At 46.0% G+C, this 13,586-nt stretch overlaps 1 protein-coding gene across 3 annotated transcripts in view; it reads left to right on the top strand.

Annotated features, from left to right (window-relative positions):
• The window catches only part of PHACTR1 (phosphatase and actin regulator 1), a 554,037-nt gene that overhangs the window by 494,929 nt on the left and 45,522 nt on the right, over positions 1–13,586 (top strand). For all 3 annotated transcript variants that reach the window (XM_042985704.1, XM_042985705.1, XM_042985703.1), the window contains one exon: positions 11,447–11,694. In XM_042985704.1, the coding sequence (XP_042841638.1) occupies positions 11,447–11,694 (248 nt within the window). The remainder of the gene's footprint in view (positions 1–11,446; positions 11,695–13,586) is intronic.

Raw genomic sequence — 13,586 nt, 5'->3', positions numbered from 1 at the left:
GGTTGTTAGCTCTAATGTGAATGTTTCTGGGAATATGGCTGTATGAGCAAGTCCAGACCAGTGATGGTCAACCAGATGCCGAAAGGCTTCCAGAACCATGTTGAACTCTCAGCAATGCTTCTTGAGTACCACATGCCAAGCATTGTGGTAGTCACACAATAACATCTGTGGCCTTTCCTTTAAAATAATAATATTGATAAGTGTAGGTATATGACTAGTTTAGTGTGCTTGCTTGTAATGTCCCCATTTTTATATTTATATATTAGCTGGGGATTAAGTTACTACCTGTCAAGAATATTAAAAAAAAAAAAAGAAAGAACTTCAACTTTGGACAGAAGCAAATGAAATCAGTAGCTCCCGCCCCCAAGATTCCTTCGATCTTTCGAATCCCATTATTCCAGAATTAGAGAACTTTCAAAGGGCACAGTTGATTCATAGTCCTAGGATAAATCCATTCCATGGTGACAAGTACTTTTTTTTCATGTGACCTCCAGGGTCACAGGGAATTCTAAAGAATAATTCATGGTCCTGAACTGGATGATTTCCAAGGGGTTTTTTTTTGTAGCCATAACAGTCTAATTACCGCATTGGCTTGTGTTAATAACGCTTCCGTCTACAAATTAGAGTGTTCTGTGATGGTAAGCAGATGTACATTGGTGCCCTGGCAAGGACGAAACTGAGCTTTTCAGTTTTCAGTCATTTGCTTATAAAGTAGCACTGGTTTGAAGAAGTTCAGCGTTTTGTTCGTCACATATGAAACAACGTACGTTTTTAAAGAAATGCGTTTCCGGGAAAGGACTCTCCTCCTCGTATTGATGACCGTATTTGTCCCTGACCTCAACACCGGTATCGTCAGCCTCTTACTTTAGGTCATATCTTTGTGAAGCATACATTTATCTTCAAGTGGTGGCACGTCGGCAGCGTTTTATAATTTAACTCTCATTCTAAGGGGGGGCGTGACGTGATTTCAGTGCAAGGTGAGGTCACTGGGAGCAAGACCGATCTTGCGCTTCGAGGTGAGGAGCAGACTGCTTAAAAGGAAGGTTAATGAGACCGAGCAAACCATTGGCATCTTTTGAAGTCATAAGAGGATAAAAAAAGGGAAGTATATTTTCAAAAGAGAATCTGCTCCTGAATTCCTACGTGTGCGTCAGCAGAAGCCCTGCTCTTGCCCGATGCATGACTGCTGATTCTTTGGTCTTCTCAGAAACCGTTGTCCGGGAAGATTTTTCAGGCAAAAAATACAAAAACGCTAAAGGAAGTGTTTTGATAAATTCATGGGCAATATCCGTAATGACTGGTTGATGAAAAATGGCCAGGGTTTAAGTATAGCCCTAGTTAAAACCGCCACCCCCAGCATTGACCGATAGGAAGCTCACCACACCAGCATTATCCTCTGAGAAAGCAAACCGGTTTCTCCATTCAGCTGATGAGGAACCAAGCCTGGTGTGCGAGACCCTGGTGAGTGGCCCAGCGGGGTCTCAAGCATAGGCCTCCTCACTGCACGTCCTACCCTCCTGGCATCCAGCCAAGCGTGACCCAAGACTCCTGCTGGTGTCTTTGGTGACAAAGTCGTGTGAGAAAGCCACCACTGTTTGGCTCCTCCATCAGGACCGGAGGATGCTGGGAAGGGTGGGCTGCGGGTCAGACTGTGTGTGCCTTAGGGTTTTCTTTTCTGACACCCAGCCCAGACAGGATTTCAGAAATGTGGGTCCCTGGTCCTCGTAAAGGGCAGAGAAAGGGTTGTGAATGAATGAAATTAAATTCATCACCACTGCTGGGGAGAAAGAGGCTCCAAACACATTCTCCACTCGGGAAGGCTCAGACCCTAGTCTATATATAGAACGGCATAGTTTCCTGCTGACTAAAGTCCCACCAAAAAAAAAAAAAACCCACAAAAAACAAAGCTCTGATGTTGAGTTTCTTATCTTAGAGGGCCACGATCAAACACACAAAGCGCGCCTGCTTGCCTAAAATGAAGCCGATTAACGATTTTCTTGCATTTCAGTGGTTATTTCTGTCACTCTTCAGCCTCGGGCGCTGCACCTTGTACCCTAATTTGTCACACGTTTTTGGTCTCCAGGAAGAAAACCGTTCTCTCTCCCCTCCGAAGACTCTCTTTGTAACTCGTGGGCACCAGAACTCAAAAGCTCTTCCTCGGGAAGTCTCATTTCACTTTCGGTGTTACATTTGTAGATAATCAATTTTCGCTGTCGTTCGAGGAGATTAACTCCGTCTTAAAAACTTTAACGAAGCGTTGCGTCTGAAATCCGATGCCAGAAAGCGGTCTCTCCTTATTACACGTTTTCCTTCAGTAAGGGATGATAAAATGGTCCCCAAGTATTTTCAAGGAAGATTAGGATTTAAAATAGACGGTTTTTAATTTCAAAACCTGTCCCCGTTTTCCTAAAAGAGTATCAAAGGTGTTTGATAATCCCCCGACGCATGGTTGAGGCCCAGTGTCCTTCTGTGCCTCTGCCCGTTAACCACGTGATGGAGGTAAAGCGATGATTATGAAGCTTTCTTGTCAAGAGGCCAACTGTGGTCATGACCCTGAATTCTTGTAGAGGTTTTGACATGCATTTCTTTATGAATTATTAAAAAAAAAAGCTGTTTCTCCCTTACCATTAAGACAGGCTCTTAATTTTCAAAGTCCAAGGATTTCTTAGAAACATGTGACTATTTAAATGATAGGAAAATGGCGGAGGGGAGGTGGATGGAAATCTGAGGGATGCCTTTGTAATCTCAATCTGTGTGTTTCCTACTTGGCTTAATAAGAGTCGAAAGGGGGAGTCGGATTTTCCAAAGACTCGATCAGTGTTATTCTTCTTGGAGATAGGACTGAGTGAGCAAATAAAACTTTTCACTTCTGCGATGTATCGTGGGGACACGACAAAGGAGCAGAGAGTTGGAAACGCATGCTTTTTCTGATGTAGGACTGCCCTTTTGCTCTCAAGCTTTTAGAAGTTTTCTGTTTTCAGTGTGTTGAAAGCAGTAGGCATCCCGTTTGAGGTAAATTTTTCTTTATACTCTCCTGTTGGTTCATTTTTTTTTTTTTTCCTTGAGGGAAGATACCATTTTTGGCCAACGAAGGCAAAACAGCGTCCGCATCCTTGTGGGCTTACGTTTCAGTGGAGGAGACCGATGAAAACATAATGTGCTTAAAGCAGGGAGGGGGCACTGAAGAAAAATAAGGCAGGGAAGTGGGACGAGATGATGGTGAGGCCTTTCTACCCTCAGTGATAGAGGCATTAATGTGGCCACAAGACACCCACTGCATTCCCCCTTTCTAGTGACAGCACTCCATTATCCAAGGCTGGATTATTCAGCCTCCCAGTTATTCTCTCTCTTGCGTCCTCTTCTGCCTGAACACCTACTCACCCTGAAACTATTATACTGCCTGAGTCCAGAATTCAGACCTGCGTCTGTGTTCCATAATAGCCTTGGGGCTCTTCAAAGCAAAATTCCTAGCAAGAGAGTAGTTGGGTTCTGTGAGGATCTCTTACCCTTGCTTTTTGATGGGTGGAAAATTATGTTTCCCAGTGTGTTTTCTGGAATTTGGGGTACAGATTGCATTTCACAGCACGTACATGTACAAGAAAATCGTCGGCATCAAGGGTTCTCTGGGACAAGACGGCATGGGTGATGCCGAGGGCACAGGCTCAGGACATAAACCCACGTTTATGTCCCTGCCGTGATCACAACCACGTGATCACTTGTTTTCTGAGAAACGTAATGCCCTCGTCCGTAAGATCATAACAGTACCCTTCCTAACTTTGCAGTGTTTTGTGCAAATTAAATGAGATGATGAACATTTGCAAAGCACTTTTCTAGGGCCCTTAAAGGACCATTTGTGTTAGCTATTGTCATTGTTTGGCAGGATGCTCCCTGCTCCTTCATCCTGAGCCGTGGAGCCCCTGCTATATTTAATGCGTAGAATGGAAATAGTCAAAATGGCACAGCTGTCCGATGTGTCGTAAATATCATTGCATGTTCATCCCTAAGACATTTGCTGAGAAAATTACAACATGTGGAGCTACCTGAAGGGGAAAGAGAATCTCCTCTTTTTCCCCATCCCTGGAGAATAATTTAGGGCCTTTGGTGTTTATTTAAATTCATTATAGAATGTCATAGAAGAAGAAACCACCTAGATTTCGTCTAGCCCAACTACCTTACCTTACAAGACAGTCTAACTCTGGACAGTCTTAATGGAAGTGACCTGATGGGCTGTGAGTATAAAATTGGAAAACGTGAGTATAAAATGGGAAATGAGCTGGGTGGCTCAGTCGGTTGAGCGTCCGACTTCAGCTCAGGTCATGATCTCGCGGTTCGTGGGTTTGAGCCCTGCTTCAGGCTCTGTGCTGACAGCACAGAGCCTAGAGCCTGCTTCGGATTCTGTGTTTCCTTCTCTCTCTGCCCCTCCCCTGCTCACACCCTGTCTCTCATAAATGAATAAATGTTTAAAAAAAATTTTTTTTTAATTAGAAAACATAATGACCTTAACTCTTTCTTACACATGTTCTGTGCTCACGTAGTCCCAAGGTGGAAGGCACGTGGGTACCATGACATTCTTCCTTGCCTAGATCTCTTTGCCTCATCTCAGATTATTTTCTTAGGGAAACACTCTCTCGATCACGGTTTCCAAAACCTTAATTCTCCTTCCACAAGGATATTTTCCCTAGGAGGGCAAGGCTCTAAAGGTCACGGGGATCGTTATTTTATGAATTAAATCATAGATACAATGCATCCTACTCTGATTCCAGGAGACTTCAGTTCAAATATTTGCCTGACTTTTCCATCAGTTCCAAAAGCATGCACAAAAACGGGGCTGGGGGATAAAGATAATTAATAACCCGCCTCCATCAGCGATGCTCACGTTCGGTGGGGCAGGGGGTAGATGCGTAGACACGTAATCACAACGTAAGGTGACCAGTGCTCTCTCAGAGGTGGGCTCAGGGCCTGGAAGCAGAGAGAAGGGCCTGGTTTCTATTAGAAAAGTCAGAAAAGGTTGCTCAAAAGCAATGGCACATGAGCTATCCCCGAAGGGAGGTGGATGCCCCAGGCCACACTCTGAGGGGATAGTTCGGAGCCTGAGCGATGGCAGGAACAGAGAGGAGGCCGGAAGGCTCCCAGTGTGCTTGGGAAGCAGCAAGCGGCCCAGTGTGGCTGGCTCTGGGGTGAAGAATAGTAACAGAGAAGGTTGAAAGGAAGCATAGGACCATCTCATGAGGCGTCCCCCTCGTCCAGGCCACAGGGGGTGGACTTTATCACGGTGACAGTGACACCCTTCAGAAGTCTCCAGTGGGAGAAGTACCCGATCAGACCTGTCTGGCAGCCCTAGAGATGGTGGGGAGGGGAAGGTTCTGGAAGCAGGGAAAGGTTCAAAGCCATAGCAGGACTTCCGCTTCTGCCTGGGCAGCAGTACGGTGACGTCAGTAAGGGGTAAGGTTCTGCTGTCTTACTGCCTGAGATCGGTAACACTTGCACCACTGCAGCTGTGACCTTGGCCGTGTGCCTCACTTTTCCTCTCTAAAACAGGGGGATAACAGTAGTACCTACCCAACAGGGTTGTTGCGAGGCTTGCCTGAACCAGTATGTGGCACAGGGTGAGCTGTTAAAATGTCAACTGTTACCCTCTTTGTGTGCAGTAGTATGGTAACGGTAAAGGAAGGTTCCATTCGGGAGGCGGGGATGAGAGGCCTTATGTTTACCTGTGGTTTTAGTTCCCAGGCAGCTAACTGGGGAGAGGAACCATGAACACAAACCACAGGCAACGAGATCCATCTGAATGCCAAGCAAACTCAGTGCTCCATCCCAAGGAGTTTTGCCATGAATGGTCTAGAAGGGATCTTATTACATGAGTCAGCTTTTTCCTCCAGGAGTTTGACCGGGTCCCCAGTTGGTCCCCAGGGACTTTTGGCAATGTCAGGTGATATTTTCAGTTGCCACACCTGGAGAAGGTGCCACTGGTATCTACTGGGTAGAGACCAGGAATGCTGCTAAGCCCCCTGCAGTGACCCTCACCACAAGGAGTTGTCTGCCCGGCCCGAATGGGAGTCGTGCCGATGCCGAGAAAATCTGGTCTAGGCCATTATTTAGCTAAAATGTGACATATGCATTCCTGGTAGCACATCAGTTGAGTGTAGGACAACTTTTCTCTAAAAGTTTTTAACAGTCGCATATTTAGTTTAACCTAAGTTACAAACACACATAATAATTAGCACATAAAACCCGTGGTTACAAAGCTGTTGCTTAAGATGAGGCTGAAATGGCGTTTGTGTTCTTTATTTATGTTTTAATTTGGGGGAGAGACAGAGGGGCACCTGGGTGGCTCAGTCGGATGAGCATCAGACTCTTGATTTCGGCTCAGGTCACGATCCAGGATCGTGGAATCAAACCCTGAGTCGGACTCCACACTGAGCATGAAGCCTCCTTACAATTCTGCCTCTCTCTCTCTCTGCCCCTCTTCCGCTCACGTGCACTCTGTCTCTAAAATAAAAAAAATAAAATAGTATAAATGGACTTCAAATATGGCGGGCGCGCACACACACACACACGAAGTGAGTGTAGGTGTGATCGAAGTTAGGAAACGTTGGTTTAAGCCAGCGGTCAGAAAAGCTTGTTGTTTTCCATTGACTGTATTCCTCATGCGGTCCTTTCATCCCTGTGACCTCTTCATTTCCATAACTGGAAGCCTGTACCTCCCACTCCCCTTCACCCATTTGCCCATCCCCCCCACCCATCTCCCCTCTGGCAGCCACCAGTGTGTCCTCTGTATTCATGGGTCTGTTTCTGCTTATTCGTTCTGGTTTTTAGATTCCACGTATAAGTGAAATCATATGGTATTTGTCTTTCCCTGACTTCTTTCACTTAGCATAATACCCTCTAGGTTTATCCGTGTTGTTGCAAACAGCAAAAATCTCACTCTTTTTTATGGCGGTGCATTATTCCATTGTGGAGATACAGATATATGTCTGTCTATATAGACATATATACCACATCCTTTTTATCCATTCATCTATTGAGGGACACCTAGGTTACTTTCATGTATTGTATTTTTTGCCACACCGTTCTGACATGTGTAAGGTGATACCTCATTGTGGTTCCGATTTACATTTCTCTGATGACAAATGATGTTGATCATCTTTTCAGGTGTCTGTTGGCCATCGGATGTCTTCTTTGGAAAACTGTTCAGACCCTTTGCCCATATTTTAATTGGTTTGTTTAATATCGAGTTGTAGAAGTTCTTTATATATTTTGGTTATTAACCCCTTGTTGGATATGTCATTTGCACATAATCTTTTCCCATCCAGTAGGTCGCCTTGTTTTATTGATGGTTTCCTGTGCTGTGCAAATGCTTTTTCTTTTGGTGTATTCCCAATGGCTTAATTTGCTTTTGTTTCCTTTGCTTGAGGAGAAAAATCCAGAAAGTTGTTGCTAAGGCCAAAGAGAGCCCTACCTATGCTCACTTCTAGGATTTTTATGGTTTCAGGTCTTACATTTAGGTCCTTAATCCATTTTCAGTTTATTTTTGTGTATATTGTAAGAAAGTGATTCAGTTTCATTCTTTTGCATTTGGCTCTCGAGTTTGCCCAGCAGCATTTATTGAAGAGATGGTCTTTTCTCCATTGTATAGTCTTGCCTCCTTTGTTGTAGACGAATGACCATTAAAGCGTCATTTATTTCTGGGTTCTCTGTTCTTTTCTGTTGACCTGCATGTCTGTTCTTTTCTGTTGACCATACAGCTTTGTAGTATATCTTGAAATCTGGGATTATGATCCCCCCACCCCCGCCCCAGCTTTGTTCTGCTTACTCAAGATTGCTTTGGCTCTTTGGGGCCTTTTGTGGTTCCACACAAATTTCAGAAAACATTTTCTGATCGCTCAGATAGTAAATATTTGAGGCTCTGTTGCAACTACTCACCTCTGCCTTTTGGGGCAAAAGAGGCCAAGGCAGTCAGCGTGATGAGGTCCTCAGATGAGTCAACAGATGAGTCCCTTTCCCAACCTGACCCCTTACAATGCAGCGTCCAAGATGAAGCCTTTAAACTCCGTGCCCAAGGGTGGCCTGACTGTGGCAAGGTAGAACACTATTACTTACTCTGGTTAGTAAGATTGAAAATACTTCCAAAGAAGTAATGCTATCTTGTACACGTTTCCTCCACCTTGCACATGTACAGTTAGTGGGGTTTGTCTTTAATGTAAGTTCACAGTCTTCCCAGTATCCCAATGCAGTTTTTAGGTACGGCATTACTAAAACATGATGAGTTCAAATTCCCACCCCCTTCTGTACTACCTGGGTCCTCACGGGCCTATTAATTGCCCTCCCAGAGCCTCACTTTCCTGCCTACTAAAACAAGGATAATGACACTTCTCCTACCGAGTTTTATAAAGATGAAATGAGATGCCAGATGTGGAAGTTTCTAGAACAGTGGACAGCCCGACCAGTAAATGTTCACTTTTTCCACTCCCTCCTTTCCTTCTCTTCCTCACTTCTTCCACATATTGATGAGGATGCCCCCTTTTTGTCGTTAAGCCATTGATGAAAGTGCCTGCCCTTCAAGGAGACTACAGCTTGGCTGGGGAGGGGAGGCAGCAAGCAAACAGATGATCACAGTTTTCGCAGTGGTGGAGTCCCTGGAGAACATAGGCATCACCTCAGGCATCGCCTGACACAGATATTAAAAGCTACGTAAAATTAACCCCGTGGAGGTGGGAGGGGAGCACATTCCAGGCCAAGAGCATGTAACACGTCGTTGCATGTGGCTGAGGGGTAAGTTACATGGAGACAAGGAACAGGGAATGAGGGTGGGTTTAATAATATGGGTCCAGAGGATACAGGAGTGCTGATGCATAGGGGCACATGCACCCCAATGTTTATAGCAACGCTTTCAACAATAGCCAAACTATGGAAAGAGCCTAAATGTCCATCAACTGATGAATGGATAAAGAAGATGTGGTTTATATATACAATGGACTACTACTCGGCAATGAGAAAGAATGAAATCGTGCCATGTGCCGCAACGTGGGTGGAACTGGAGGGTATTATCCTGAGTAAAATAAGTCAGAGAAAGACCGATATTGCATGTTTTCACTCATATGTGGAGCTTGAGAAACTTAACCGAAGACCATGGGGGAAGGGAAGGGGGAAAAAAATAGTTACAGAGAGGGAGAGAGGCAAACCATAAGAGACTCTTAAATACAGAGAACAAACTGAGGGTTGATGCGCGGGGCAGTGGATGGAGGAAATTGGTGATGGGCATTGATGAGAGCACTCGTTGGGATGAGCACTGGGTGTTGTATGTAAGTGATGAATCACGGGAATCTACCCCCAAAACCAGGAGCACGCTTTACACACTGTATGTTAGCCAACTTAACAATACATTTTAAAAAATAATAATAATATGGGTCAAGTTGTGCAGGGTCCTGCACATCGTGCTGTGTTTAAACTATTGCTCCCAGGCTGATGGTTTTCACTTCCCTTTAACAGTGAGAACTTTTCCTGGGAGCAGATCTGCTAAGTGACAACTCTATTATAGAAAACCAGCCTTTACTAAGACTGATGTTCGGCTAGGTGTTCCCCTTCCTGCCCACAAACGCCAGGGGTGGAGGCCAGATGTAATCAGGTGGTCCGTTTACGTTGATTTAGTTCTTGGCCTTGACTAGTATAGCTCATAAGGTGTTAACTGGATTTTCCCTTTGTGTCACTCTTGGAGCATTGGTTTTGTGGACGGGGCAGGTATTCAGAGTCCTAATGGGCAAAGCAAGGCGATCTGGGGTTTTGGCAAGTTGCCCTGACAGCGGTGTGAACAGTCTGAAGCTGAGAGTACTTTGAATCCACTTGGAAGGCCATTTCTCTAAATACCAGGAGAGGGCCTCGTTTACAGGCACGTCACATGCACGAACCCTCCTCTTACGATAGGTTTACCTAATTTTGCCCAAGGAGACTGGGGCTTAGAGAGGTTAAATAATTAGCCCATCGTGAAGATTTGACAGTCATTGGCAAAACTTGAACTCGGATGTGTATATCTTGACTCCTCAGACTGAGGTCCCATAACAAACTTCCCAGCTTCCCCTCAGCTAACTCTCCTCTCCTTTGTTTTTTCTTGCTGCCCTTTGGCTCCCCAGTGACCCGCTGTGTGGGATTATCTGGGTATTTGTCTTCTACCCAGCACCTTTCCTCACATACCGCTGGCAGCCAGTGGATATTTATGAATCAGACCCTTCTGATGGATGCACCTCACTTCCCCGGGAGGCACCTTTTTTATCCTTTGTATATCCTTGTGGTAGATTAGACATTCTATCACCTGCTAGATGCATACTTCAGCAAGATGAAGTGATTGGCCAGGCGGGGTCTTCAGAAGTATCTCGAGGGCCCCCAACAGGTGCTCACCGATCACCATGACCAGTCCCTGTTTCACGAGGTGGGTGGCCTGATGCCTCGCACCTGCCACCGTGGCCGGCGGGCCCTCCTTACGGTCCTGTCCTCCTCGAGGCCTCAGTCTCCCCTGCACCTGTTGTGAAGGAGGAGAAACCACGGCCTCTTGTTTATCACAGCCTAGCCGTGAGGCTGAATCTCTTACCCAGCTTTGCATGATCTTTCTCCTTTCTTCATCCTCTTGAGACAATTTGGAGCCTTCTGTCTTTTAAATTTTTTTTAGCATTTATTTATTTTTAAAGGACAGAGAGAGAAAGAGTGTGAGTGGGTGGAGGGGCAGAGAGAGAGAGAGAGGGGGAGACACAGAATCGGAAGCAGGCTCCAGGCTCCGAGCCATCAGCACAGAGCCCGACGCGGGGCTCAAACTCACAAGCCGTGAGAGCATGATCTGAGCTGAAGTCGGAAGCTTAACCGACTGAGCTACCCAGGTGCCCCTATTTTTTTTTTTTTAATTTTTGCTATGCACTTCCTAATTTGCCTACAGTGAACTTAAATGGTTTTCATAATGAAGCAAACCATTTTTAATTAAAATATATATTTTATCTGAATGGGTTCAATTTAAGAGGTAAAGCCAAGAACGTCCTCATTGTCCCCTGGACAACTGATCTACGAAATAACCAGACTGACATGACCCGTGGCTGCTGAGAGTCTGACACTGTCCTTGGGAGAGAAATCCCTCTAAGGCATCCAGGGACCTGTTGACCCTGATGGTCACACATGCATCTCCAGCCTCGTGGTCCCGCCTCTACTCTTCCTCTACATCTCCATCCATGACATTCAAAATTATTTCAATCTCCTGGGACACCTGGGTGGCTCAGTTGGTTGAGTGTCTGACTTTAGCTCAGGTCATGATCTCATGGTTCATGGGTTTGAGCCCCGCATCGGGCTCTGTGCTGACAGCCCCTTCGTCCCTGAGGACGGGGACATCGGAGTTTTAGAAAGGTTCTGATGCATTTATGCGACATGTTCGCCAGAAGTAATGGTCTCTCTGCTTCTTGCCTTCGAACAGCTCTGAGCAGCGGGTCCCCTGTTCCACTTCTTACCACAGCTCTGCTTTGCACTCCGCTGATGGCGTCACAAAAGCAGGACCTCTGGGCCTTCCGGAAATAAGACAAGTGCCAACCGTCGTGATTGAATGTGATGACAATAAAGAAAACGTGCCTCATGAATCCGACTACGAAGACTCTTCCTGCCTCTACACAAGAGAAGAGGAGGAGGAGGAGGAGGAGGAGGAGGGTGACAGCTCTCTGTATACCAGTGGGTACCTGCCCCCCCCCCAGCTCTTCCCTGGGGCGGGGAGGGGGGAGGAGGGAGGGCGGGGCTCATGGGGGGAGCTGCCCGCCGCTCCGGGTTCCAATCCGGGCGTCCACTGGCCCGGGGTCATAGGGCAGCTCAGTGAGGAAGATGAAAGGGTAAATGTCCCCCAGGGACCCTCATAGCTGCAAAACTTGCACCATCACGCTGCCCCTTTCTTATCTCCTAGGTGGCTTTTTCTTCTCCCGATTGCTTCCCTTGGGATCCGACCCCCTTTCTGGAAAAAAAAAAAAAAAAATGAGGGAGGGACCCTGAAACTCAGTTCCAGTCCACAAAGTACTCAGAAATACTAGCCACTGTGTATGCAACAAATTCATTTGTAAACGTACCTCAGTGTTCCAGAAGGCCTGAATTTAAATTTCTCATTTAAGGCCTTCACCTGCGCCAAGACCCAAGCGAAGCAAGGGAAAAAAAAAGCAAAGCCCCAAAGCTGTCCTTCTGGCCGTGAATAGTAAATTGTAGTTAAGTGAGTACACACTGATTATTTGGTCAGCTTTTTTTTTTTTGTAAGTTTTTCATGTTTGTTTATTTTGAGACAGAAAGCAAGCAGGGGAGGGGAAGAGAGAGAGGGAGAGAGAGAGAGAATCCCGAGCAGGCTCTGTGCTCGGGCTGGATCTCACAAACCGTGAGACCATGACCTGAGCCGATATCAAGAGTCAGGTGTTTGGGGTGCCCGGGTAGCTCAGTCGGTTAAGCGTCTGACTTCAGCTCAGGTCATGATCTCACGGTCCATGAGTTCGAGCCCCACGTCGGGCTCTTTGCTGACAGCTCGGAGCCTGGAGCCTGCTTTGGATTCTTTGTGTCCTTCTCTCTCAGCCCCTCCCCTGCTCATGCTCTGTCTGTCTCTGTCTCAAAGATAAATAAACATTAAAAAAATTTTAAAAAGAGAGAGTCAGGTGCTTAGCCAACTCAGCCACCCAGGCACCCCTATTTGGTCAACTTTTTAATGAAGTTCCATAGTAGCAACCTTTTACTGAATATATACCGTGTGCCTGCCAGTATGCTAAAATCTTATTCTCTTATGTGCATCTTACAACACCCGGTGGCATGGGTACTGTTGTCCCATTTCACAGATAAGGAAGAATAAAGAGAGGAAAGGAACTGGCCCAGAGCCTCACATCTGTCTAAGAGGCAGTGCTAGGATTTGATGCCCGCTAGGTCTCATTCCCAGGCCCTTATTCTAAGTCCAGTGGGGGCTCAGTCGCCTGAGCAGTTGACTTTGGCTCAGGTCATGATCTCACTGTTTTGAGTTCGAGCCTCACCAAGGGCTCCGTGCTGATCGTGCACATCCCCCTTCGGTTCCTCTGTCCCCCTCTCTCTCTGCCCCTTCCCCGCTCATGCTCTCTCTCTCAAAAATAAACAAACATAAAATAAAATGAATAGAATAGAATAGAATAGAATAGAATAGAATAATAAAATAAATAAAATAAAATAATAAAATAAAATAAAATAAAATAAAATAAATAAAATAAAATAAAATAAAATAAAATAAGACCAGGGCACCTAGGTGGCTCAGTTATTTGAGTATCTGACTCCAGCTCAGGTCATGATCTCGCCGTTGGTGGGTTCGAGCCCCGTGTCGGGCTCGGTGCTGGCAGCTCGGAGCCTGGAGCCTGTTTCAGATTCTGTGTCTCCCTCTCTCTTTCTGCCCCTCCCCTACTCATGCTCTGTCTCTCTCTGTCTCTCAAAAATGAAGAAATGGTAAAATTCTTTTTTTTGAATGGTTATTTTGAGGGAGAGAGAGAGAGACAGAGTGTGACCAGGGGAGGGTCAGAGAGAGAGAGAGACAGAGAAACTGAAGTGGGCTCCGGGCTCTGAGCTGTCAGTACTGAGCC

Source organism: Panthera tigris, chromosome B2, assembly GCF_018350195.1.
Source record: "Panthera tigris isolate Pti1 chromosome B2, P.tigris_Pti1_mat1.1, whole genome shotgun sequence".
NCBI lineage: Eukaryota > Metazoa > Chordata > Mammalia > Carnivora > Felidae > Panthera > Panthera tigris.
Note: the sequence above shows the minus strand (reverse complement) of the source record. Positions and strands in the feature narration are given on the sequence as shown.